General features: G+C 50.7%; 1 protein-coding gene across 1 annotated transcript; it reads left to right on the top strand.

The window, feature by feature from the left end:
• Window positions 1-8,596: 8,596 nt before the first annotated feature.
• Window positions 8,597-22,377, top strand: HAAO (3-hydroxyanthranilate 3,4-dioxygenase). Its single transcript, XM_055539084.1, has 10 exons — window positions 8,597-8,676; window positions 11,004-11,082; window positions 15,900-15,983; window positions 16,266-16,372; window positions 19,081-19,170; window positions 19,529-19,572; window positions 19,857-20,002; window positions 21,807-21,875; window positions 22,065-22,147; window positions 22,245-22,377. Exons 1-10 carry the CDS (start codon window positions 8,597-8,599, stop codon window positions 22,321-22,323), a joined length of 861 nt encoding a protein of 286 aa, XP_055395059.1. The 3' UTR covers window positions 22,324-22,377.
• Window positions 22,378-24,832: the final 2,455 nt, after the last annotated feature.

Below are 24,832 nucleotides of genomic sequence, written 5' to 3'. Positions count from 1 at the left end.
GGAGTTCCCAGGTGGTCCAGTGGTTAGGACTCAGGGCTTTCACTGCTGTGGTTCAATCCCTAGGAATTGAAGCCGTGCGGTGCAGCCAAAAAGAAAAGTGTACAATTCGGTGGCATTAAGTACATTTATATTGTTGTGCAACTGTTACCACTGTCCATCTCCAGAACTTTTTCACCATCCCAAACTGAAAATTGATACCAATGAAACAGTAAACTTTCCATCCCCCTTCCCTCGGCTCCTGATAACCTTTATTGTACTCTGTCTTTACAAGTTTCACTATTCTGATTGGTGCTGCTGCTAAATTGCTTAAGTCGTGTCCAACTCTTTGCAACCCCATGGACTATAGCCTGCCAGGCTCCTCTGTCTGTAGGATTCTCCAGGCTATTCTAGGTGCCTCGTATTAGTGGAGGAGAAGGTGATGGCATCCCACTCCAGTACTCTTGCCTGGAAAATCCCATGGGTGGAGGAGCCTGGTAGGCTGCAGTCCATGGGGTCGTGAAGAGTCAGACATGACTGAACGACTTCACTTTCATTTTCATGCATTGGGGAAGGCAATGGCAACCCACTCCAGTGTTCTTGCCTGGAGAATCGCAGGGACGGGGGAGCCTGGTGGGCTGCCGTCTATGGGGTCGCACAGGGTCGGACACGACTGAAGCGACTTAGCAGCAGCAGCATATAAGTGGAATCATACACCATTTATCCTGTTGTGTCTGGCTTACTTCAGTTAACATAAAGTTTTCAAGGTTTATCCATGTTGTAGCATGTGTTAAAATTTCATTCTTTTTCCATTGTATAGATATACCACAGTTTGTTTATCCATTCATCAGTCAATAGACAGTCAGATTTCCTCCATCTTTGGGTTATTGTGAATCTTGCTGCTATGAAAGTGGGTACACAAATACCTGCTCAACATCCTGCCTTCACTTCTTTTGGATATTATTTACAAATATTTCCTATTTTTGTGGTTTGCCTTTTCACTCTCTTGATAGTGTCCTTTGATGCACAAAAGTGTTTAATTTTGGAGGGCATTCTAATTGCTCTGCATACTTGTCAACACTTAGCATTGGCAATCTTTTTAATTTTAGCCATTCTATTGGGTGTGTAATAGTATTTCATTGTAGATTTGATTTGTATATCCCTGATGACTAATGGTATAGAGCATTTTTGAAATGCTTATTGGATATTGTGAATCTTTACAAAATGTTTGTTCACATCTTTCACCCATCATTTTGTTGTTTTTGTTTTGTTTTTGTCCTTTTTTGTTTTGGAGGTTTTGATCATTTTTTAAATTAAGTTATAGGAGTGGCTGATATTTCTGTTTCCTCTTCTGTAGGTAATAAGTATGAATTCCTCCATGACACCTGGGCTACAAGAAATGCCAAGTTCAGCCACTGTCCACAGTGTCCTGGACTCATAAGAGCCCACATATGTCTACTCCTGTCCAAGGCTTGAGATCCATACTTGGAAGAATGAGGGAGATGCCACAGGATGTTGGGGAATGGGGGAAGAGGGCAGTGGGAGTATCTAACACAGAGTGATTTGAAAGGAGGCATTCTCTGTGGCTCCTGGCAAAGAGGGAAAAGAAGACCATGTGGAGAATATCATCTCCACAGGAGGAGGGAGGGAGGAAAGGGAGAGCTCACTGGCCCTCAGTCAGAAGGAAATGTAGCAGCTATATAAGCCAAACTGAAATCTCATAGCAGAGCTGGCCAGTGAATGTCTCCCCAAAGACTTTCCATCTTTGAGGTGACAAGGAGACATCAACTTCCTGCTAATAAAACTTCCTTCCTAATAAAACCAGCTGGTAAAGCATAAATGGAGTTTGCAGAATCCCGGCCCCTATATTTTAATGCGGAGTATAGAAAGTGAATTTGGGGCTGAGAGACAATAACTGGTTAATACATTCAGTTCAGTTCAGTTCAGTGAGCACGCCAGGGCTCCTTGTCCATCACCAACTCCCGGAGTTCACTCAAACTCATGTCCATCGAATCTGTGATGTCAGCCAGCCATCTTATCCTCTGTTGTCCCCTTCTCCCCCTGCCCCAAATCCCTTCCAGCATCAGGGTCTTTTCCAATGAGTCAACTCTTCGCATGAGGTGGCCAAAGTACTGGAGTTTCAGCTTCAGCATCAGTGCTTCCAATGAACACCCAGGACTGATCTCCTTTAGGATGGGGGTTGGATCTCCTTGCAGTCCAAGAGACTCTCAAGAGTCTTCTCCAACACCACAGTTCAAAAGCATCAATTCTTCGGCGCTCAGCTTTCTTCACAGTCCCACTCTCACATCCATACATGACCACTGGAAAAACCATAGCCTTGACTAGACAGACCTTTGCTGGCAAAGTAATATCTCTGCTTTTCAATATACTATCTAGGTTGGTCATAACTTTCCTTCCAAGGAGTAAGCGTCTTTTAATTTCATGGCTGCAATCACCATCTGCAGTGATTTTGTACCCCAAAAAATAAAGTCGGACACTGTTTCCACTATTTCCCCATCTATTTCCCATGAGGTGATGGGACCAGATGCCATGATCTTTGTTTTCTGAATGTTGAGCTTTTAGCCAACTTTTTCACTCTCCTCTTTCACTTTCATCAAGAGGCTTTTGAGTTCCTCTTCACTTTCTGCCATAAGGGTGGTGTCATCTGCATATCTGAGGTTATTGATATTTCTCCCAGCAATCTTGATTCCAGCTTGTGCTTCTTCCAGCCCAGCGTTTCTCATGATGTACTCTGCATATAAGTTAAATAAGTAGGGTGGCAATATACAGCCTTGATGTACTCCTTTTCCTATTTGGAACCAGTCTGTTGTTCCATGTCCAGTTCTACCTGTTGCTTCCTGACCTGCATACAGATTTCTCAAGAGGCAGGTCAGGTGGTCTGGTATGCCCATCTCTTTCAGAATTTTCCACAGTTTATTGTGATCCACCCAGTCAAAGGCTTTGGCATAGTCAATAAAGCAAAAATAGATGTTTTTCTGGAACTCTTGCTTTTTCGATGATCCAGTGGATGTTGGCAATTTGATTTCTGGTTCCTCTGCCTTTTCTAAAACCAGCTTGAACATCAGGAAGTTCACAGTTCACATATTGCTGAAGCCTGGCTTGGAGAATTTTGAGCATTACTTTAGTAGCGTGTGAGATGAGTGCAATTGTGTGTTAGTTTGAGCATTCTTTGGCATTGCCTTTCTTTGGGATTGGAATTAAAACTGACCTTTTCCAATCCTGTGGCCACTGCTGAGTTTTCCAAATTTGCTGGCATATTGAGTGCAGCACTTTCACAGCATCATCTTTCAGGATTTGAAATAGCTCAACTGGAATTCCATCACCTCCACTAGCTTTGTTCGTAGTGATGCTTTCTAAGGCCCACTTGACTTCACATTCCAGGATGTCTGGCTCTAGGTGAGTGATCACACCATCATGATTATCTGGGTCGTGAAGCTCTTTTTTGAACAGTTTTTCTGTGTATTCTTGCCACTTCTTAATATCTTCTGCTTCTGTTAGGTCCATACCATTTCTGTCCTTTATTGAGCCCATCTTTGCATGAAATGTTCCCTTGGTGTCTCTAATTTTCTTGAAGAGATCTTTCCCATTCTGTTGTTTTCCTCTATTTCTTTGCATTGATCGCTGAGGAAGGCTTTCTTATCTCTCCCTGCTTGTCTTTGAAACTGCATATCTAACTATTGCCTGTATGAAACTTTTAAATAAGAATCTAAAATATCAGCATAGAAGTTGCCAGTAGGGAATTCCAGCAGGGAGTTAAATCTTGTCCATATTCCTTTGTTCTTGTCTTGATCTAGGGGTGGATACAGATGCTTGTTAACAGTACATGTTAGAAATTACAAGTTTCCATTCATGCACGTTTAGAGAATAACTACTATGGGACTTTCCTGGCAGTCCAGCAGTTAAGACCCCTCACTTCCAATGCAGGGGACAAAGGTTTGATCCCTGATTGGGGAACTAAGATCCCACATGCCTTGCAGCATGGCCAAAAAAAAAGTTTTTTCAACTAAGAATAAATACTAGACACATTGGAATAGAAGGTAGAGGGGGCAATGGGTCAGAAAACAGTAAAATTCAAGAGTAGCAGACATGGTTCACTACCTTCCGAGCATCATTTCCTGCCTCTAGGTCATGAGCCAGAGTCTTGTGTGACTACCCCACCCCTCCCATATGGGCACAGACTTTGAGGGAAGCCAACTCTGCTTCCAGCTTCAAGTACAAATTTTAGTTTCAATAAATCAGTCAGAACATCCCTCTTCTCACTCTAGGAATTGGTTCAGGTTGGGGTATGTGAACCTTTATTGCCAGTAAATACACCTGGTTCTCACTTGCGGGCAACGTCCCCCACCCCACGGGCATTTGGCAATGTCTGGAGACTTTTTTGTTTGTCCCAGCTGGGGAGAAGATACTGGCATCTAGTCGGGAGATGCCATAAATATGCCAAACATCCTACAATGCAAAGGACAGCCCCCCACAACAGCTTTCCACCCCAAATGTCAATGGTGCCAAGGTTGAAAACCCCTTCTTTAAAGGAAAAACTGTGGATAGTTTACATCTCTTGACCCCTTGGGGGCAAACCCCGGGAAGAAGCTATGCTGCAGATAGCAGATCTGAGGAATGGAAAAAGACAGGGTCTATGACGACACCACTATGTCACAGGCTCATTCTGCTTCTGGGTATCCAGTCACATAAGTTTAACTTTCTCATGGTTAAGCCACTGTTTAACTGGGGTCCTTATTATTTGCACCCATGAGCACCTTGATAAATTAGGAAAGAGATTATTTGCATAACACAAAAGGTTAAGCTAATAGAAACATTTATAATTACATTCTAAGCAGAGAATACACATTCACAAAAATTGACCATAGACTAAGCTGCAAAGGAAATTTTAACACATCCCCCATCCCCAAATAATACATAGACCATCTTCAGTCACCACAATGCGATAAAAATTACAAACAAAATGATAACTGAACAAAACACAACAAAAACCCCTCAAACCAATCATGTAACTAAAAAATGTAAACACACTTGTCAATAATACAAGTAAAAGAGACAGCAGGACCAGAACCCAGATTTCCAAATAACTAGTACAATTCATGATCTAGCCCTCATGTTTGTTCTTAAACATTTGCTGAATTATATGAAAGGGAGGGAAAGTGGGAGAAAGACAGAGACAGATCAAGGTGAGCTCAGATAGGATCAGCTGGAGAAAAAACTTCTGTTCATTAAGAAATTGAAGAGATCAGACTGTTAGCAGAAGTCAGACTCAGTAAAGCCTAGAAGCATCTACTGATTTTAGTGACCTGGGCAGGCAGCTGCCATCCAGGGGAGACCAAAGCCAGGCACCAGCAACCAGGAGAGGCTCTGATGAGCTCTGGTCCTAAGGCAGAGACGGCTTCTCATACCATGGTGCAATGAACTTCTGTGTGCAGAGGGGAGAGATGGCTGCTGTGAGCAGGTAAGGTCCAGAAACTAGAAGGAACTCATGGATCAATAGCTGGAAGCAGTCCAGATGACCGTGACCAAACAATGCCAGAACACGCAGATAAAATTTGAATTGTTGAAATTCAAATAAAATGAAAATCAGTAAAAATTGATTTTCTGAACATTGGATCAAATGGTGCCCAACACCCAAGCTAGGAGGCTTGCCAATTGAATTGACATGGTGTTTTATCTATGCAGCACAAATTAAATGGCATATTTGACAGAAACCATGTGGCAAATTATCTAGCCTGCATTTAAGGTTCATCTGGGTGGTTTAGACCTCAGACAATCAATTGTAGCCTCAATTATCCATGTTGTTTGACTAGTTAGGTTAAAATGAGAGTATGTTTCTGTTTAGTTAATAAGTTCATTTGTATGTCTTTTTTTTAGATTCCACATACAAGTGATATTATATGATATTTCTCTTCATCTGACTTACGTCACTTAGTATGACAATCTCTAAATTCATATAAGTCCCTGAATTATTTTATTCTTTTAATGGCTGAGGAATATTCCATTGTATATATGTACCACATCTTCTTTATCCGTTCTTCTGTCGATGAGCATTTAGGTTGCTTCCATGTCTTGGCTATTGTAAACAGTGCTGCAATGAACATTGGGGTGCATGTATCCTTGCAAACCATATTTTTCTCCAGACACATGCCCAGGAGTAGAACTGCAAGATTGTATGGTAGCTCTATCTTTAGTTTCTTAAGGAACCTCCATACTGTTCTCCTCAGTGGCTGTACCAATTTATATTCCCTCCAACAGTGCAGAAGGGTTCCCTTCTCTCCACACCCTCTTCAGCATTTATTATTTGTGGTGGTTTTGATGATAGTCATTCTGACTAGTGTGAGGTGATATCTCATTATAGTTTTTATTTGCATTTCTCTAATAATTAGCAATGTTGAACATCTTTTCATGTGCCTCTTGGCCATCTGTATGTCTTCTTTAGAAAAGCATCTATTTAGGTCTTTTGCCCATTTATTGGATTGTTTTTTTGATGATATTAAGCTGTTTGTAAATTTTGTAGATGGTTACCAGGGGCAGGGGAAGGGTGATGGGGAGGGATAGTTAGGGAGTTTGGGATTGGCAGGCACACAGTGCTATATTTGAAACGGATAACCAAGGCGAAACTACTGCATAGCACATGTAACTCTGCTCAGTGTTATGTGGCAGCCTGGATGGGAGGGAAATTTGGAGAAGAATGGATACATGTATATGTATGGCTGAGTCCCTTTGCTGTTTACCTAAAACCATCACATTATTAATTGGCTATACCCCAGTACAAAACAAAGAGGTTTTTAAAAATACTATGTAACAAATGGGAAAAGAACTTGAAAAAGAATAGATGTATGTTTATGTAAAACGGAATCACTTTGCTGTACGCCTGAAACTAATATAACATTGTTTGTCAACTATACTCCCATATAAAATAAAAAGTTTAAAAACTAAGATGCAGGATAACTGTCATTGTTTTCCTTGAACTACATATCAGAACATCTGTGGGGCTGAAGTCATGGAGTTTTGGGGGTTTTGTTTCCCCTTTTAGTGGGAATTCATTCATGCCTTTATCCACGCACCCACCCACCCTTCCATTTAACAAACATCCAAAGCAAACCGCACACATCCTCGATCCTTGGCGTTTCACGCGTCATTGTCTACATCTCCTCTGCTTACTTGTAGATGAGAAAGATTTAAAGAAGGTCGTTTGAGTTATTTTGGTGCCAAACAAGATTCTAGAAAGAAACACTCAGCAAAAAAAAAAAAAAAAAAAAAAAGTTCTAAATAAATAACTAAAAAGAAAAAGGAGGGAGAAAGGGAAGGGGGTGCGTGGAGAGGAAACAGGAGGGTCCCAGCGGGGGAGGGCAGGAATCTTGTTTGCTACCGGTCGGGGTTTTCATTTGCACCAGGAGCGCTGTGACTGAGGGCGCTGAGAAAACCCGCCCACCCTACGTAGCAGGGAGGGGCCAAGATGGGATGCGGGACAGGAGTCGGAGGAGTTTCGAATTTCTTAAACTCTCCAGTCTAGATTCTGGTGTCAGCTCTGTTCCTTTCCGCTCGGCCACCACCACCTCCCCTCCCGGCCCTCTTCCAACCCGCGCAGTCTTCCCAAGAATTCTAAGTCTGGAAGAAAGAGAGGAAAGCAGGTGTCCAATTGGCCTTCCCCGCCCCCGCACCCACACCGGCAAGCATCGCGTCTCCGCCCGCTCGTGAGGATCCAGGTTAGCGGCTCTCACCCCAGGCTGGAATCATCAGCGCCTTAGGTTTGTCCGCCCTCCCCACCTCACCTCAGATTCCCGGTCCCAGTGCCCGGTTCTGCGTCTGTGAAACTCCTCGTAAACTGTGGTGTGACTTGAGTATGCCCCAAGACACGAAAGGAGCTCAGAACAGCGCCAGGCACCCTGTTGGCGCTCTGCCTGCCACCTGCGAACGTAGGTGAGGGGCGGGCCCCCAAGCCCGGCCTGGCGGGTCCCTGTCTAGCATCACGGTCTCCCAGCACTGCGCCCCCCGCCTCTCCTCCGTCCTCTCTCCAACCAGTCACTGACAGAGCCGAGCAAATGGCACCCAACATACCTGCGGGCTCTGGCCTGATCTCTGTCCTAGTGACCGGACAGGGGACTAGCATCAATCGGGGCCTACGGTGGCCGCTGTGCAACCCCGGCATTCCCAGTCTACAGATGAGGAAACTGAGGCCTCAATCCAGTGTCAGCAACCCAGTGATCAGGCGCTTGGGTTTCCAAACCCGCCTTCTCCTCCTTACAGGATTTCTTTGGGGGTCTTCCTGGGTCCCAGGCGGAAAGTCTGGGGACAAGGGGCCAGGAAGGTTCTGGATCCCGTGTCCTAAGCCAGGATCGGGCGCTCCACTCTCACGCGGGTGGGCAGGGAGCCCGGGATGTGGCGAGGGGCCCAGCGGGGCGGCACCGAGCGCGAGGTGGGGGGTGGGGGGTTCCCAGACCAAAGTCCGAGAGGGGCCACAAAGAGGCCAGGTTGTTGCCCCGCCCTTTGACCCTCAGGATGCTTATTAACCAGGCGGCCAATAGGTGGCTGGGCAGAGGCGCACCCCTTCGACAGAGCGGAGGACACGGCTCAGGAGTGCGGCTCCCGGGAGACCATGGAGCGCCCAGTGAGAGTGAAGGCGTGGGTGGAAGAGAACCGGGGCTCCTTCCTGCCCCCGGTCTGCAACAAGCTCCTGTGAGTCCCAGCACGCCCCCACCCTCCTGCCCTCTGTTCTCACCTCCCCGCCATCCTCCAACTGCTCCCCTCAACCTCCGAGTTCCTCCGCCCAGAAGCTTGCAGAAGGGGGATTCCATCTTCGTGGTGATCACAGGAGGATGAGGACGGACTGTTCCGGGTTTCCCCACCCTCCTCTGTTCCTCTTTCTGGTGACTGCGTGGAGACGACGTGCCTTGTCTTCTGAGGAAGCTGGGTGACCTACCGAGACTAGAGAGATGCAGGTGCTAAGTGGTAGCCCTGCCTTCCAGGGCTGAGAAACAGCGCTCCAACCCCCGCTGCCTCTCAGAAATTGGGGGGCAGGGAGGTTGATACCCCAGAATTATAGTAGAACCGAAGCCTGGTAACCACCCAGTATTACACCCCTACTGGGCCCAGGAAGCTGCAGGCAGAGGGTGAAGTCAGGGTTAGCTCCTGAGGCAGGCTCTCTGGTGCTCTTCCTGGCCCCCTCTGCAGCTGGGCGCACACACCGACTCCCACCAGGCCTCCCTAGCCACCTCTGCCCCCAGCACCCAACAGGGCTGACCCTGGTCTAGCACAGTCTTCCTCCAGCTGAGGTCTCAGGCCCTCCCTGTGGCCTCTTCACCTCCTTCCCCTTCAGTCACCTAGGGTGTGGGGCCATCTGTGCTCCCCAGCTCCAGGGTTACAGTCTTGTGTTTGCCGGGTCCACAGAACATCAACAAGGTAGCTTTTCAAACCATCCAGCTCTAATCACGAACATCTTGACTAGTTGGAGACTACCAGGCGTTTTCACATCATGTCATGTAATTCTCCCAGGAGCCCTATGAGGTGGGATTTTTTTTTTCTTAATATTTATTTATTTGGCTGTGCTGGGTCTTAGTTACAGCACTTGAGATCTGTGGCAGGCAGGATCTTTAGTTGTGGCATGCGAGATCTAGTTCCCTGACCAGAGGTCGAACCCAGGCCCCTGCCCTGGGAGCATGGAGTCTTAGCCACAAGGAAGTCCTAGTCCAGGGCAGGGGATCTTAACAAGGAACTTTCCCAATGTCACAAAGCTAGCGTGGGGCACGATGCAAGCCCATGCACGAGTTTGACTCCAAAGTCCACCCTCTTATGACCGCGCAATACTGCAGGAACAGTCAACGTCCCCCACCCCCAAACCTTGTCTCCTCTAGTACTTTTGTCACACCCCCAACTCTCTCCTCCCCCTCATGCTGACTCACATTCATCCGCTCCTCTCCAGCCCCACGCCGCTGCTGTGGTTCCACCCTCATCACCCTGGGCACTTCCAGGCTGCAGCAGCCTCCAGGCCCGTACCGCGCTCTCCAGCACTGCCCTGATATTAGTAACCACAAAGTGCAGGTCCTCCCTTCACTCATTCAGCAGATGTGTGCACGTGAGCACCAACCACACGCCAGGCACAGTTCTGGACCCCGGAGATACACAGGAGGAAACTGGCGGAAGCCCCTTCCTGGTGGAGCGGACCTTCTGGTGGGAGGAGGCAGCCAATACATAGAAACAGACAAGGGGTGCAGGTAGGCAGGCAGGCAGACATGGTGAGCCACAGAGTAGAACGAAGGGGAAAGCCCACTGGGGCTGCTGTGTCCCCTCGTGCTGTGAGGGAGACGCTGCTCCGAGCTTCTCCTTGATCCTGGAGGTTTGGCTGCAGTCTTTGCATTCCTTGTCTTCTGCAGCGTCACTCCGCTCTCTGCCTTTATCTTCACATGGCATTCTCCTCATAAGTGTGACTGTGTCTAAATCTTCCAGTCTTCCAGACACCAGTCATATTAGGTTAGAGCACTCCCCACCCCATGCCAGTATGATCTCATCATAGCTTAACAATTACACCTGCAATGACCGTAGTTCCCAATTAGGTCATATTCTGCGGTACTGGGGTTAGGATTTCAACATATGAATGAAGATAAGGCAGAGGAAACTAGGAAGCTGCTGGAAGGCTGCTTTTATTTATCTGGCTGCAACAGATCTTAGTTGCTGCATGTGGGATCTAGTTCTCTCACCAGGGATTGAACCCAGACCCCCTGCATTGGGAGTGTGGAGTCTTAGCCACTGGATCATCAGGCAAGTCCCGAGGCTTGAGGGTTTTGAGCAGAGGAAGGACATGGGCACACACACAGTCACAGACACACACACACAGACCCTTGGATGCACACGCAGATGAAAACGGAGACTCTCCGGGACAGTGACACAGAAATAGCCCTCTCCCTCTCACAAGTGTGGGCCTCCTCCAGACCCCCCACAGGCCCCTGCAACCCTCCTGTCCTCTCCCACGAGCCAGTTCAGGACCTCACCCCCCTCATCCATTGCAGGCACCAGAAGCAGCTCAAAATCATGTTCGTGGGGGGTCCCAACACCAGGAAGGACTACCACATCGAGGAGGGAGAGGAGGTAGGCCTGCAGACTGCCCCCTCCCCTGACCCAGCCCTGAGGGAGGGTCACTTCCCCTGCCGGGACCAGGGCCTGTGGATGGGGGGAGGGGGCAGACGACTGGTGGGTGAAGGGGGCACAACTGAAACCATGGTGAGAAACTGCTGCTTGGAAGTTGTGGGCACCAGCGACACCCTTGACAGCTCCATCCTCGAAGGAGTCCTGCTGGGGAAGCCACAGGAAAGAGCCCAGGCTTTGCGGGTGTGAGAGGCTCCAGCTGTTGGGCATCAGCCCCCGGACACAGGGGGCATCCATGGTCCAAGGGGATGCCCAAGTCCCCTCACCCCCAAACCTGAATAATACAAGACTGGCCTCCAAAATGGGACCCAGATGCTGAGGGGGACCTGGGCGCTCCATTCTGGTCCCAGGAGCCAAGTTCTCTGGGAAGGGTTAGGACTGGGAGGCCCCCTCCTTATCTAGAGGGCACAAGGCACATCAGTTGCTGGGAGCTATTTGATGAAGGGTGGGAGGGGGGATTTGTACTGAATACCCTTTTGTACCTTGAATTTTGTGCTGTGTTTCTGAATAAGCAAAAGTAAATCAAAAGTAAAAAGATGGGTCCCCTTAAGAGACACAGATGGGTTCCCAGCTCTCAGAATCTCTGGTGGCAAAGGATCATCATGGTCGGGGGGCGCCTATCTTCCCGGAGAACTTGCTGCTAGGGTTCCAGGTCCAGGGTTCAGCTTGCTCACCAGACTCCACCCCACCCACTCTGGTGGACGAATGTCCACTCAGGGGTCCAAACCAAGCCCTGACTGCTGGCTGGCTAGCTGGTGAGGAGGGATGACCTGAGCAGGTGTCTCACTCTAGAGGGACACTCAGGTGGCTGGGAGGAATTTGGCTAGAGGTTGTTTTGATGGCTTGGTTCCACCTCAGGTGAGGGAGAGTGCCAGCCACAGGTTAAACCCTGGAAGCCACAGGACTGAGTGTCAGTGCGTTTGCTGTCGCTGCCTGTCCTCACCCAGCTGGAACAAAGGAGACTCCAGGGGTCAGGCCTCTTCCCAGTGAGGGAAGGGAAGCCACTGAGCTCAATTTTCCTCCTGGCTGAGCTCAGGCCTCTGCCTTTCAGGTGCCCAGGCTTCACCCACCCCACACGTTCCACTTAGCCCATTCCTTCCCTTGGGGTGAACAGGTGCAAGAGAGCCTGGGCTGGGAGTCAGGTGGACCTGGAGTCTGCCTCTTACCAACTGTGTAATTTTGACGGGCTTCCTTGATAGCTCAGTTGGTAAAGAACCCACCTGCAATGCAGGAGACCCCAGTTTGATTCCTGGGTTGAGAAGATCCCCTGGAGAAGGGAAAGGCTACCCACTCCAGTATTCTGGCTTGGAGAATTCCATGGACTGTATAGACCATGGGGTCACAAAGAGTCAGACATGACTGAGCGACTTTCACTTTGACTTTCTTTCACCTCCCATCACCAGGAGGCTTCTCTGGAGGTAGAGTGATAAAGAATCCGCCTGCCAACGTAGGAACTGCAGGTTTGATCAAACCCACGGAGACTTGGGTTTGATCCCTGGGTCAGGAAGATCCCTGGAGTAGGAAATGGCAATCCACTCCAGTATTCTTGCCTGGGAAATCCCATGGACAGAGGAGCCTGGCGGACTACAGCCTACAGGGTCACAGAGTCAGGCACGTCTGAGCACACACGCACACCGCCTCTCTGAGCCTGCAGGAGTTTCCTTGCAGCTGATGGGGGACATCAGCCCTGCCTGGTGGAAGGATGCAGTGTGTATAGGGTATGTGCACAGAGCCTGGCACAGAGTGGAGGTGCCTGGGTGCTCGGCACCCTCAGCCCCTCTCTGGCCCCGCCTGCCTGTAAGGCCTTTCCAGGCTGTGCAGGCCAGATTTGATTCAGCAGCTGCTTGAGCCGGTACAGTTAATCTTCTAGTTAGCCCCAGGCCCCAAACATCATTTACTTCCAAATAGAGCATCATTCCTTTTGGATTGCCCGTGGCTATTGGGGATTTTTTGCTGTTCAGGATCTGCCCCTCTGCTGATGAGGCCTGTCCCCTCATCATAGGTTGTGGTGGTGTTCAGTTGCTCAGTCGTGCCTAACTCTTTTGTGATCCCATGGATTGTAGCCCACCAGGCTCCTCTGTCCATAGAATTTCCTAGGCAAAAATACTGGAGTGGGTTGCCATTTCCTTCTCCAGGGGGTCTTCCCAACCCAAGGATCGAACCCGAGTCTCCTGCATTGGCACGTGGATTCTTTACTGCTGAGCCACCAGGGAGCACCCCCACCCACCCACCACCGCCCACCCATCACAGTGCAGGCCTCTAAAATTCCACTTCCTTTCTATGTTTTTGTTTAATGGCCACTAACACCTTGTAGCCTGCCAGAAAGGGCTTGACTTTGGCCCAACTATCACTCCAACCCCACCCCCCCACTCCTGTTTTCACTGATATTTGTAGGGCCTAAGGGCTACGGCCCTCTCCCTAGAATTCTCTAGGCCCTTCCTCCTCTCCCTCCAACCATGAAAGGACATCCCCCCACATACATACACATAGAGGTTTTCTCCTAGCTGAGGGAGTTTGGGGGAGTTTGCAGAATTGTTCCCTAAGACAGACTGATAGGTTTTTTCTTATTTGTTTTAAATAACTTGCATGAATTATATTAAATAATAAGAGTAAAGATTGTTTACTGTAGAAAATGTGCAGAATACAGAAAAGACAAATGTAAATATGTACCTCATTCATAATCCTCCCGCTCCCGGGAGCACCGTGAACACAGCCTGGTTTATACGTGTATTATACACTATGTAATTAGAATTCTCAGACATGACTTAGTCTAAACAACAGTAAATAGAATCCTGCTGAGTGTCATTTTGAATCTTGCTTTAACTGGATAACTTTAGCATTTTTCCATTTTACTGACAGTTATGCAAAAACGTAGCTTTTAATGGCTGCATAATGTTCCATATTTTGTCTCTATCATAAAATAATGCGATTTCCCCTATTGTTATTATTAGCATTAGTTTTGCTATTCTTTCCATCACTAATATTAATAGCTAGAGATTACTGAGTGCTAACTATGTATTGTCTATCTTTGTATACAGCATCCTGGACAACATTCTGAGTAGATACTGTCATTTTATAGAGAAATTAATGGAGGCACAGAAAGACTAACTGAACTGGCCAAAGGCGCATGGTGACTGGCTGAGCTGAGCACCAAGTGATGCCTTAAATTCCCACATGCTGGGATAAAACAGCCATGTATGTCCACCACAAGGCAGGTGCATTTCTGACTCACTGAAGCACTTTTCTAGAGATGGAATGACTAGGTCAAGTTCCCAGTTTCAGCAAGGTCTGGCATCCCAGAAACCCTTTTAGAGGCATGAGCTGTGAAGGCTCTTTCTACCCTTTGCCAAATTGCCCTTCAGGGGCGTTGTGTCAGCTTGCCCGTGTGTCAGACTGTAAAGCCACATTTCTCTAGTTTTCCTGAGCCCACTTGACTTCTCTTAGTAGACTCTGGGACAAGAACCTCTATCTCCTCTAACTCCTTACATGATAATAGTAATTGTTATTATTAATAACAACCCTTCAACTATTTGGCTGGGGTTTTTAACACCCATGCAATCTGTGACTGGTAGAGAGAAAATATGTCTTCCTCCTCCTCCTCCCAGTGCCATGGGTGGTCTCAGTAAACACATTAATTAGGGACTTAGGGTGGAAGAGGACAAGTGCAATAGGAGCCCTGCAGCACCACCGTGCTGCACCCCAGGGAGACAGCAAGAAATGAGGGCTTCCATCCTCAAAGCCCCCGCCACCCCCATTCATCCCAGCTCCCAGCACTGAGCCCAACATTTCCATAGCCAGCCGATCTCCAGAGGGGTTTGGAGCAGCCCACCCCCTTTCCAGGGCCTCACTGTGGCCCGAGGAGCCAGCACCAGCTCCAGAGCCACACTCAGGTCCACACGGCTGCTCCAGGACTGACTGTGTAAAACCTGGGACAAGTCACTTCACTCTCTGGGCCTTTCTTTTTCTTTTTAGCAGAATGGGGCTAACAATATTTTTGGAGATTGTTATAAAGAGTTCTGATAATGTTCAGGCATACCTCAGAGATAGTGCAGGCTTGGTTCCAGACCACTGAAAGAGAGCAAATATTTCAATAAAGTGAGCCATGTGAATTTTTTGGTTTCCCACCGCATGTAAATATTTATACTATGCTGTAGTCTATTACTTGAATGGGGTGCCATTGCCTTCTCCATGTAGTCTGTTAAGTGTGCAATTGTATTATGTCTAAAAAAACAATATATATATATATATACCTTAATTTAGAAATAATACCGTTGGGAAAATGGTAGCAATAGATTTGCTCAGTGTGGGGTTGTCATAAACCTTCAATTTGTTAAAAAAAGAAAAAGGCAATATCTGGGAAATGCAATAAAGCACAGCACAATAAAACAAGGTCTGTCAGTCACGTGCTAGCCCAGCCCCTGCGACACAGTGAAGGGGCGTTCTCCTTACCTGGGTAATGGGTCCCTAAATTATCCAGTGGGCATCTCAGCCAGCCTCCTGCCCCCAAGCCAGACACCACCTGTGGTGTCCTGGGTACCTTGGTCATCACTTTAACGTCAGAGTATTACCCGCATGTGTCCCCAGCACGTTTATCTTCGGCCTGTGTCAGGGGAAGCTGGGGCCTCAGGCAGGAGTGACCAAGCTGCTTATAAACTCTGAGGCTTTCGGCAAGTTTCTCAGGTTTTCTGGGCAGAACTCAGGCCAAAGACCCGGAAGAGGGAGTGGGGAGGTCAGAGCCTGTCTGCTGTCCTGTCTCACAGGTATTTTACCAGCTGGAGGGGGACATGCTTCTCCGAGTCCTGGAGCAAGGGAAACACCGGGATGTGGTCATTCGGCAGGGAGAGGTGAGGCTGGGTCCTGGAACAGGAGCCCACGGTGCCCACTCTCCTGGCTTTGGTGGAGTCTTGTCTTCCCAGCCTTTCCTGCCCTCCTCCCTGCCCAACCTGCCTCAGCCCCATCCTCAGGCCCTTCCTCATGCCCATCTCAGCCCAGCCTGACATCCTCTCTGGCTCCTGGGGTGGGGTCTGGGCCGGACCGTGGTCAGCTGGGGAGGCCCGGGGCGCTGCAGCACTGAGGTCTCCGTGGGGGACCATAAACTTGCTGGCACCTTGTTCCCACCCGTGCAGATCTTCCTCCTGCCTGCTGGGGTCCCCCACTCGCCGCAGAGGTTTGCCAACACAGTGGGGCTGGTGATTGAGCGGAGGCGGCTGAAAACAGAACTAGATGGGCTCAGGTAAATGGGTCAGATCTGGGGGTCTGGGGCAGAGTTAGAGGGGCAAGCAGCAGAGGAAAGGATCCTAGACAGACCCAAGAAACCCACTCAACCACCACTGAGAGGGTTGGTAGCAATGGAGATCCTGCATTTGCTGGCAGATGGGGAGGGATTTGGGTAGGTAGCAGGGTGGGTCTGATGATGCAGGGGAGGGTGTATTCTCTGTGACTCCCTGGGAGCCCATTAACCTTATAGCCAGGCCCAGAACAAATGGGATCTTAGTTCCCTGACCAGGGATCAAAGCTGCACCCCCTGCATTGGAAGCACAGAGTCTTAAACATTGGATGCCCAGGGAAGTCCCAGAACCCATGCTTTCCACACTGAGGTCTGCTGGGGAAGGGTCGGGGGCAGGATGCCAAAATCATACTCCAGGGCAGCCTGGAACACTGCTGCTTCTCCCAGCCTCCAGTTCCAGAGTTTAGTCAGTCTCCATTAGTGCAGCCTTCTGCTTGTTTCTCTACCCCAGCTCATTCCACACCCAGCGCTGACATTTGTATAACATTTGCTAACTGTCGGACACCACTTTCTGTTTATTCCTTTCATCCTCACAATGATCCTATCACCTTATCCGGTGGGTACTGTTATCATCTGTACTCTACAGATGAAGAAATTGAGCCCAGGGAAGTTGAGCTTGCTAGAAAGTGGCCAGGCTGGAGCTGTAGAGAGATAGAGAGTTTGGGCCAGGACAGACAAGATGGCAATGTGAGTAGCACCTGGGAGGGGACGAACATGGGTGCAGAGACGGGCGCTCTGTTTCTACAGCTGAGTTCACATCTGGGTCCAATCAGTTATCTGATTAATATCCTCTGAAAGGAGAACTAAACCTGTGGCTCATTATTCCAAAAGCTAAGCAATTTTTGAGCTATTTTTTTTAACTAAGAAAATGAAAATTTCCCAACAGGCTACTGAAATCAGGATACTTTGCCCCACATCTTCTGTTATAAAGGACATTTAAAAAATTTTTTCCCTTTTTTATAATTATCAAAGTCTTACAGGTTTGCCCTTGAAATCTGGAAAAGTACAAGAAAGCAAAATGAACAAAATTAAAGTCACTTGTCAGGAAAAGCGTAAATTTTATATTATGTGAATATCTCAATAAAACAACAAAAAAAAAGAGAGAGAAAATACACAGAAAAAAAGTCTTCCCACCAATGAAACCTAACAAAGCACTTTCTAGCTCATCTTTTTTCCATGCATATCTGTTCCTTACAACATTGTAGTTTTATTGCAAGCATGGGTTTGAGTTTTGCTTTTTTTTACATTAAAAAAAGATGAGTACTTCTCATACTATTAGATGCTTTGCAAAAACCGCAATGTTAATGACCGCATGCAAACCTACTGCAGAATAGTCTTGCAGAAATAGCTGCCTGGCCTTAAATGTGAAAATAAAATTTTCAGTGGGGCTTTATATAGGGAGTCTTTTTTTTTTCTTTTTTTCTTTTTTTTCGCCGCCGCCGCCTCCTATATAGGGAGTCTTTAGTAATGGAGAAGACAGCATCTTTGGGAACATTTTTACAGCAAAGTCAATAACAGATTTTATCTGCTTTTGACCTTTAATAAAAGCCAGGGGCTCAACATTAAAATGCCACTCTGAAGGCAATTCCTGGAGGGCATTGAGGTCCAGTTATGAGGCTTTCTGGTAGCCAGCTCCATCCCAGGATAGATCTTAGGGTGTCAGGCAGGGTGGATGCACTGTGTGTCTATAAACCGTTGTCTGTAAGCAGAACCACTTCTCTTTTTGGGAGGAGCTTAAGAGCAGCGCTGGCCTGGTCCTGGAAGCTAAGTTTGGGGATTAGGCATTCAGTCAGTAGATACACTGCCTACACAGGGTCCTGCGGCCCGGCCCCGATCTGCCTGATACTCCTCAGGCCAGTGGAGTTGCCTGCCAAGCTGGGCTGGGGGCCTGGGTGGGCTTCAGAAAGTCTTGTGTGCACGCTCAAGTTGCTCAGTTGAGTCCGTGGGTTTTGTGGGGTCTTTGTGGCCCTGTGGATTGTAGCCTGCCAGGCTCCTCTGCCCATGGGGTTCTCCAGGCACAGGAAGCCTGCTAGAGACATATGGTCCTTCCTCTGGAGAAGAGACACAGCACTTTGCTCTAGTTCTCAAAGGCATCCATGACCCCAAAAGGAGAAGGACCCCTCCCATCTGGGGGGCATCTGTGGCATGCTGGATCCTTGAGGTTTCGTGTGCTCTGACCTAGACTGCCAGCAGGCCGGTGGGAATCCAGCTGCAGGGCCAGAATCGGACTCAGCCTCAGCTTCTTCTTTTGGAAAAACACTTGTCACTGATGCTCTCTAGGCTTCTAGGACTGTCTCCTGTCTCCGGTCCTGTGTTGGCCACTGACAGGTTATGTGATCCCTGCCAAGTTGCGCAGTTTCCCCCTGAATCTCAGAGCTCTATCTGCTTGGTAAATGGTCATGTTTGGCGAACCAGGAAGAGCTATGGGAGTGGGGTGGATAACAGCCCTCCCACGCTGGGGCCACACGGGGCCTCCAGGGAGAGCCGGGTGTGGGTGGGCGCATCGGCCACTAGGTCGCGCTAACAGGATGCAGCTGGTGGTCAGCTCGGCAGAGCCAGCCGGGCCCAGTCGTCCACGAGCAGAGCCAAGCCTCAGGGATGCTGCCCTGCGACGCCCAGGTGAAGAGCTGGGTGCCTGTCCTTTGTTCTGGCAGGTACTACGTAGGGGACACCACGGACGTCCTGTTTGAGAAGTGGTTCTACTGCGAGGACCTCGGCACGCAGTTGGCCCCCATCATCCAGGAGTGAGCCCCCAGCCCCTGCCCCTTGCTCTCCTGAGGTCCTGTGCTCTGGCTGGGGGCAAGCAGACCCAGCCCAGCACGGATCTGGGGGAGCGTCTACCAGCCTGGAGTAATGATGCCCAGGATTTAGGGACAAAGTCTGCCCCTCCCAGGATGGTAGGGCCCCAGACTGGAAAGCCCCCTGCGGAGTGGAGGCTGGGAAAGGAGTGTGGATACACAGCAGATCATGTGAGGGCGCCATGAGTGTGTGTGGGCTCCTGCACCTCGGAGTGTATGTGTGTGCTTGTGTGTGTACATGTATGTGTGTGTGCATGCACACATATGTCTTTAGCCCCCTCCTCCTCCCTCTTTGTTCCTGCAGGTTCTTCAGCTCTGAGCAGTACAGAACGGGAAAGCCCAACCCTGGTGAGACCCCTGGGAACCATCTTTCTTTCTCTCACTCCCCCGACCTTTCCCAGGGAAGGGTGGGTCTTGGCCCCAGTACCACAGAGTCTTCTTTTGAGTACTTTGCCCTGTACTCAAGGCACAAGAAGATGGCATGAAATATACCCCCATATGGCTACTTGGTGCCTGGGCTGGAGACAGAGCCCATTCCAGTGACTGGGAGCTGGGACCCCTGGGAACCTGGCCTGCTGGGACTGGGTGGGTGGAGCCAGAGGACACTGACCACATCTATGCTGTGGGTACAGACCAGCTGCTCAAGGACCCACCATTCCCCCTGAGCACACGATCCGTCATGGCGCCCATGTGCCTGGAGGCCTGGCTGGATGGCCACCGCAAGAAGCTGCAGGTGGGCACACCCCTCAGCTTGTTTGGGGACACCTATGAGAGCCAGGTAATTCAGCCTTGGGTCATCCAGGGAGTCAGCCCAGCAGCCCTGGGTGATGGGAACTAATCAATCACACATGGACACACACACACGCATACACACAGACACACTCATACACCCACACACACACACACACTCACAGGCTAGTTGTGGACACAAGCATAGGCCTTCTTGTTTCCTCCCTGACTCTGAGAATGATGGCTTTGCTGTGAGTGGAAGCCCATGGAGGCTACATGGTCCCCAACAATCTTTCTTTGCCTACAGAGTAGGGATTAGGGGGTTGCCCCATCCACTGAGGGATTCCTGGGAGTCTGGGGTCATGCCCCTGCCAGGACTTCTGGGCCTTTGGCCCAGACTCCTGGGAGCCGGGAGGGAGAGAGATATTTGGGGACGAGGGTTAGGTGGAGAGTTGCAGAGACCCAAAGCTGATCTCCTTTCATTCAACATTTACTGAGTGTCTATTATGTTTTAGGCTTTAGTAGGAAAATAAGATAGAGTCACTCCCTCAGAGTGTGTATGGTCTGATAAATGGAGAAGTTCATTAACGATTGCCATGATTATGTGATATGTTCTGTGGTAGAAAAGCTACAGGAAGTCATAGGATGATAAAGAAGGAACCAGGCTGTGAGGGAAGACAGCTTCCTGGAGGAGGTGATGTATAAGCTGAATTTTAAACCTATTGTAGGAGTTTGCAAAAGGAAGAAAGGGAGATGGAGAGTGCATTCCAGGTGAAGGAGAAGCCTGAGTAAAGGCATGGAGGCTTGAAACAGGTTGGCACTGCAGATAGCTGAGCCTGGGGAACCAGGACAAGGGAGTAGGGGCAGAAGGCACAATTGCCAGATGGCCAGAGTAGCAGGCAGTGCCCATGTGCTAGCAGCCCTCCTGGGCTGGGCAAGGCGCAAGGACTACGCTAGAGACAAGAGAATGTCATCCAAGTGTGGAAGCAGGATGGCTGATCAGACTGGAGTGGCGGTTCAGAAAGCTCAGGGGAGCCTGTGTGAGGACCAGGGCAGCAGGGCAGCTGTGGCAGCGAGACCTGCAGGAGGCTCGCGTTTGCTCACGCTTTACAGTTGGTCTCTGTCACACCCCTGGGAGTGTGCGTTAGACACCCCTGTGGAGGGACGCCCACGGGAGGCAGACCTGCCCTAGGAGGCCTGGCAGCCCAGCCCTGAGCTCACACAGGGCCCTGCGAGCCAGCATGCCCCACCAAGCCCCTCCCACCCCGTTCTCTCACCCCCTCCTCCTCCCTGCTTCAATTCACTCCAGCAAATATCTACTGAGGCCCACTCGGGGCTGGTAGGAGCATGGCCCACACAGCGGTTGTGGGCTTCCGAGATGACACCGGTCCGAGAGGCTCAGTCTCCCTCTCCCTCTTGCTCATCCCCTCCCAGCTCCCTCCACCTCCTTAGGTCAGACTCCGGGCATCACACAGAGGAAGGGAGGAGGGCATCCTCTGGGGCTCTGCCCTGTGCCACGTTCACACACGTGCCTAGCGCATCCCTGGCAGGTGTGCCTCCGTACGGGTCAGCAGCAGTTGTGTCGAGTGTCAGAGGGAGCCGATGTGCGTGTGCGTGTGGAGGGCAGGCATGTGTGACCCCAATAGCAGGTGGCTGGGACGGGATGGGGGTGGGAGGACCTGTGGCCTGGGCAGCCTTCCTCTCTAAGACCAGGCCTCTGCTCTGCATACGGAGAGGCTGCGTTGTGGGCCTCACCCCTGGCCCACACAGGGCTGGTGTCTGGGGGCCAGGCTCAAAGCCCTCTCCTACGTGGGGCAGGATGCACCAGAAAGACCCGTGTCACTTCCCACCAGGTGGTGGTCCACGGACAAGGCAGCAGCGAAGGCCTGAGGCGGGACGTGGACGTGTGGCTGTGGCAGCTGGCAAGTGCGGTCCCGGGAGAGGGTGGCACGCCTCCTGCCTGCACCTGGCGACCGGGCTGCTCTGGGGCCTTGGATGCCCCCAGTATGGACCAGTGCCCAGGGCCTCCTTATCAAGGCTGACTCAGGGATGCTCGGATGGGCGTTGTGGCCCAACAGGCTCCATTTACTTCTCCTACTCCTCCTTCCCAGGAGGGCTCCTCAGTGGTGACGATGGAAGGACAGCGCCTGAGCCTGACCCCTGATGACAGCCTCCTGGTGCCAGCTGGGACTCTGTAAGTCCCCGGGGAGGATCGACCCCCTGCCGTGGACCTGACCTCCTTTCCCTGGGGTCCTAGCCTTATCTGACCCTGCCCACCTGCATCTCCACAGGTATGGCTGGGAGCGAGGGCAAGGCTCCGTGGCCCTGTCTGTGACCCAGGATCCCGCCTGCAAGAAGTCCCTGGGATGACTGATCCTCCCACTGTGGGCCCAGAGCACCCACCCTGGCCAAATAACTCTCCCAGCCCCACTGTTTCTATGTACACTACTGCTCACTCACTGTCCCCTGGACTGGGTCCTGGACACGATCATCATCCCTTCTCCTCCTGTCCTCTCAGCTAGGCTGCCAGGTTCCTGGGGGCCGCAGCTCACCTTCTGCCCTAACAGCCCTCAGCCCACTGCCCTGCGTGGTTCTGCCGGGTGGACTACTGCTGGGGGCTGGCCCCTCACCGCCCTCCATTCACAGGCTCAGCGCAGCTCTTGCCTGCCGCCAAGAAGCCCTCAATAAAGGCTTGCTGGCCGCCAAGTGCCTGCGGGCCTGCACACACACGGCCTCTGGTCTCTGTCAGACACTGCGTGCTCCCATGACTGTGTGTGTGGGGGTCTGGGCACCAGCTGACCATAGGCGTGTGGAAGGTCTGGGATCAAGCCCCCTGCATGTTTAGAGAAGTACTTGTGCTGCGCATGCCCCTCCATGCGTGCCCCTGTGCCTGTCCTGGGGGCACAGCTGAAGTCTCTCTGCCTCTTTCTCACTTATTCTTTTTACATAACTTTAAGAAATAGCATCTGTTGAGGTTTTCTCCCCAATAACAGAAATGATTTGTGCTCATTGTAAAAAACGTAGAAATACATAAAAACACAAAATCCCCTGGGTGGAGTTAATCACGGTTAATGCATGAAGATTGTGACGAGCCTCAGAGGGGCTTGGTGGTAGGGGGAGGGCCACCTGGCCCCATCCCCCTGCTCCGCCCTCTATGTACAGGCCCCCGTGGGGCCCAGGAGTTTGGGAGTTGAGGATGCAGCAGTGGGTCGAGATGAATCATGGAAGCTGCAGCAGGAGATTGGGGTTCAGTATCCTGGGGCTTCAAGGAGAAGTCGATGAGGGGTCACTCGCGGGGGGAACTGAAGCTGTGTCTGGACCGAACAGGTCCCTGGGTAGAGTCTAGGCTTCCTCCAGAAAACCTGGGTCTGAACCCTGCCTCCCTATCCCTGCCTGCCAGCTCAAAGCTTGGATCCCCTCCACTGACAAACCGGCAAAGGAGACCCTGACTTTGCTGAAAGGCCCTGAGGGGTGTCCAGACCTTCACCCACCACCCCTCTAGAGGACTTCCTCTCCTGCCACCACTCTAGGGCAGTGACACGCTCCTCTGTACAGGAGCTGAGGAGGGAACATCAATGTCCCAGGAGGCCCCCCCAGGCAGTGTGCCCAGATGGCCACAAGAAGGGCCCCCTAGTTCCAAGGATGTGTCTAATCTAAGACAGAAAATCATGAAAATTAGGTCCCCTGTTTTTCTGACCACCAACTCTGTGCCAGGGGATTTGCCAGAAGTTTTTACAGAAATGACCTCATGGAATCCTTATAATTGTCCAAGAAGTTGGTGGCACCACATTTTACAGTTGAGGCTTAGACAGCTCTGGAAGGCAGGCAGCTCCGTTTCCAACCCAGGCTTGTCTGCATTCAAAGCTCAGGCTGGTGGTCCCAGCATCCTACACCCTATCTGCCCTCAGCCTTGGCCAGTGGGAGCCCAGGGAAGGGGAGAGGCTTGAGGGGGGTGTCTCGGGAGAGGGCCCAGCGTCCACTGTTTGAAACCCCAAGACTCAGACTGAGCTGGCAGCATGGGGCATCCTGCTGACCACAGCCATTTGGCACAGGGGCAGCAGGGTAGGGGGAGGGGGCCAGGTCGTGGCGCCTGGAACCACAGCCTTTCTTGGTGCTGTCTCATGTTACCCCATCCCTGCCCACAGGCCTGGGAGAGCAGGATTTAGACCTTGTCTGAAACCAGCCCTAGCCTCCTGCTCCCCTCTCTGCAGTGAATACTGGGTGATGGCCCGCCAAGTGGGATGAACAGTGGCAGGGCAACTTGAGGATTCTCAGGATTGTTCTGTTTGTGGGAGAAGCCCCCAGGTCCCCAAGGCATGGCAGTAAAACTTAGCAGGGGAGCCCTCTGCGCATGGGATGTACTTCATCATGGATGTGGACCTGGGACCATCACAGACTCTGGAACTGTCAGGAATCTGAGAATCAGGACAGCAGGCTGTTCCCACTAGGCAGTGAGCACAACAGTCAAGGTGTCGACTGGACCCCCGCCTCCTTCTCCCAGGACGTGTTGTTGGCTCCACAGTCCTTGCTGCCAGAGTTGGTGGGGGCAGGGAGCCACCCAGTCTGTCTCTGTGATGGGAGTGGAGTGGGGGCCCAGGGTGGCCTGCATGGTCTCCAGAGCTGTGAGTTGTCAGGACCAGCTCCTGCCTTCAGGCAAGCAAATGTCTGACCACTCAGGGCTGTAAACACACTCCCCAGCCACACCCCAGCCGGCCTTCCTCCTGCTTCAGGGTTCCTCTGGGCCTCCACTCACCCTGCTGAGCCCTCATCCTGGTGTGCCAGAGGCAATGCGGATTCCAGTCTGAGGCTGGGCTTGGAGACCCCACAGGCTGGCCACTCTCTACTTTGGGGAGGTGGAGAGGGAGGGAGAGCAGCAGGG

Source organism: Bubalus kerabau, chromosome 11 (genome assembly GCF_029407905.1).
Source record: "Bubalus kerabau isolate K-KA32 ecotype Philippines breed swamp buffalo chromosome 11, PCC_UOA_SB_1v2, whole genome shotgun sequence".
NCBI classification, from domain to species: Eukaryota; Metazoa; Chordata; class Mammalia; order Artiodactyla; family Bovidae; genus Bubalus; species Bubalus kerabau.
Note: the sequence above shows the minus strand (reverse complement) of the source record. Positions and strands in the feature narration are given on the sequence as shown.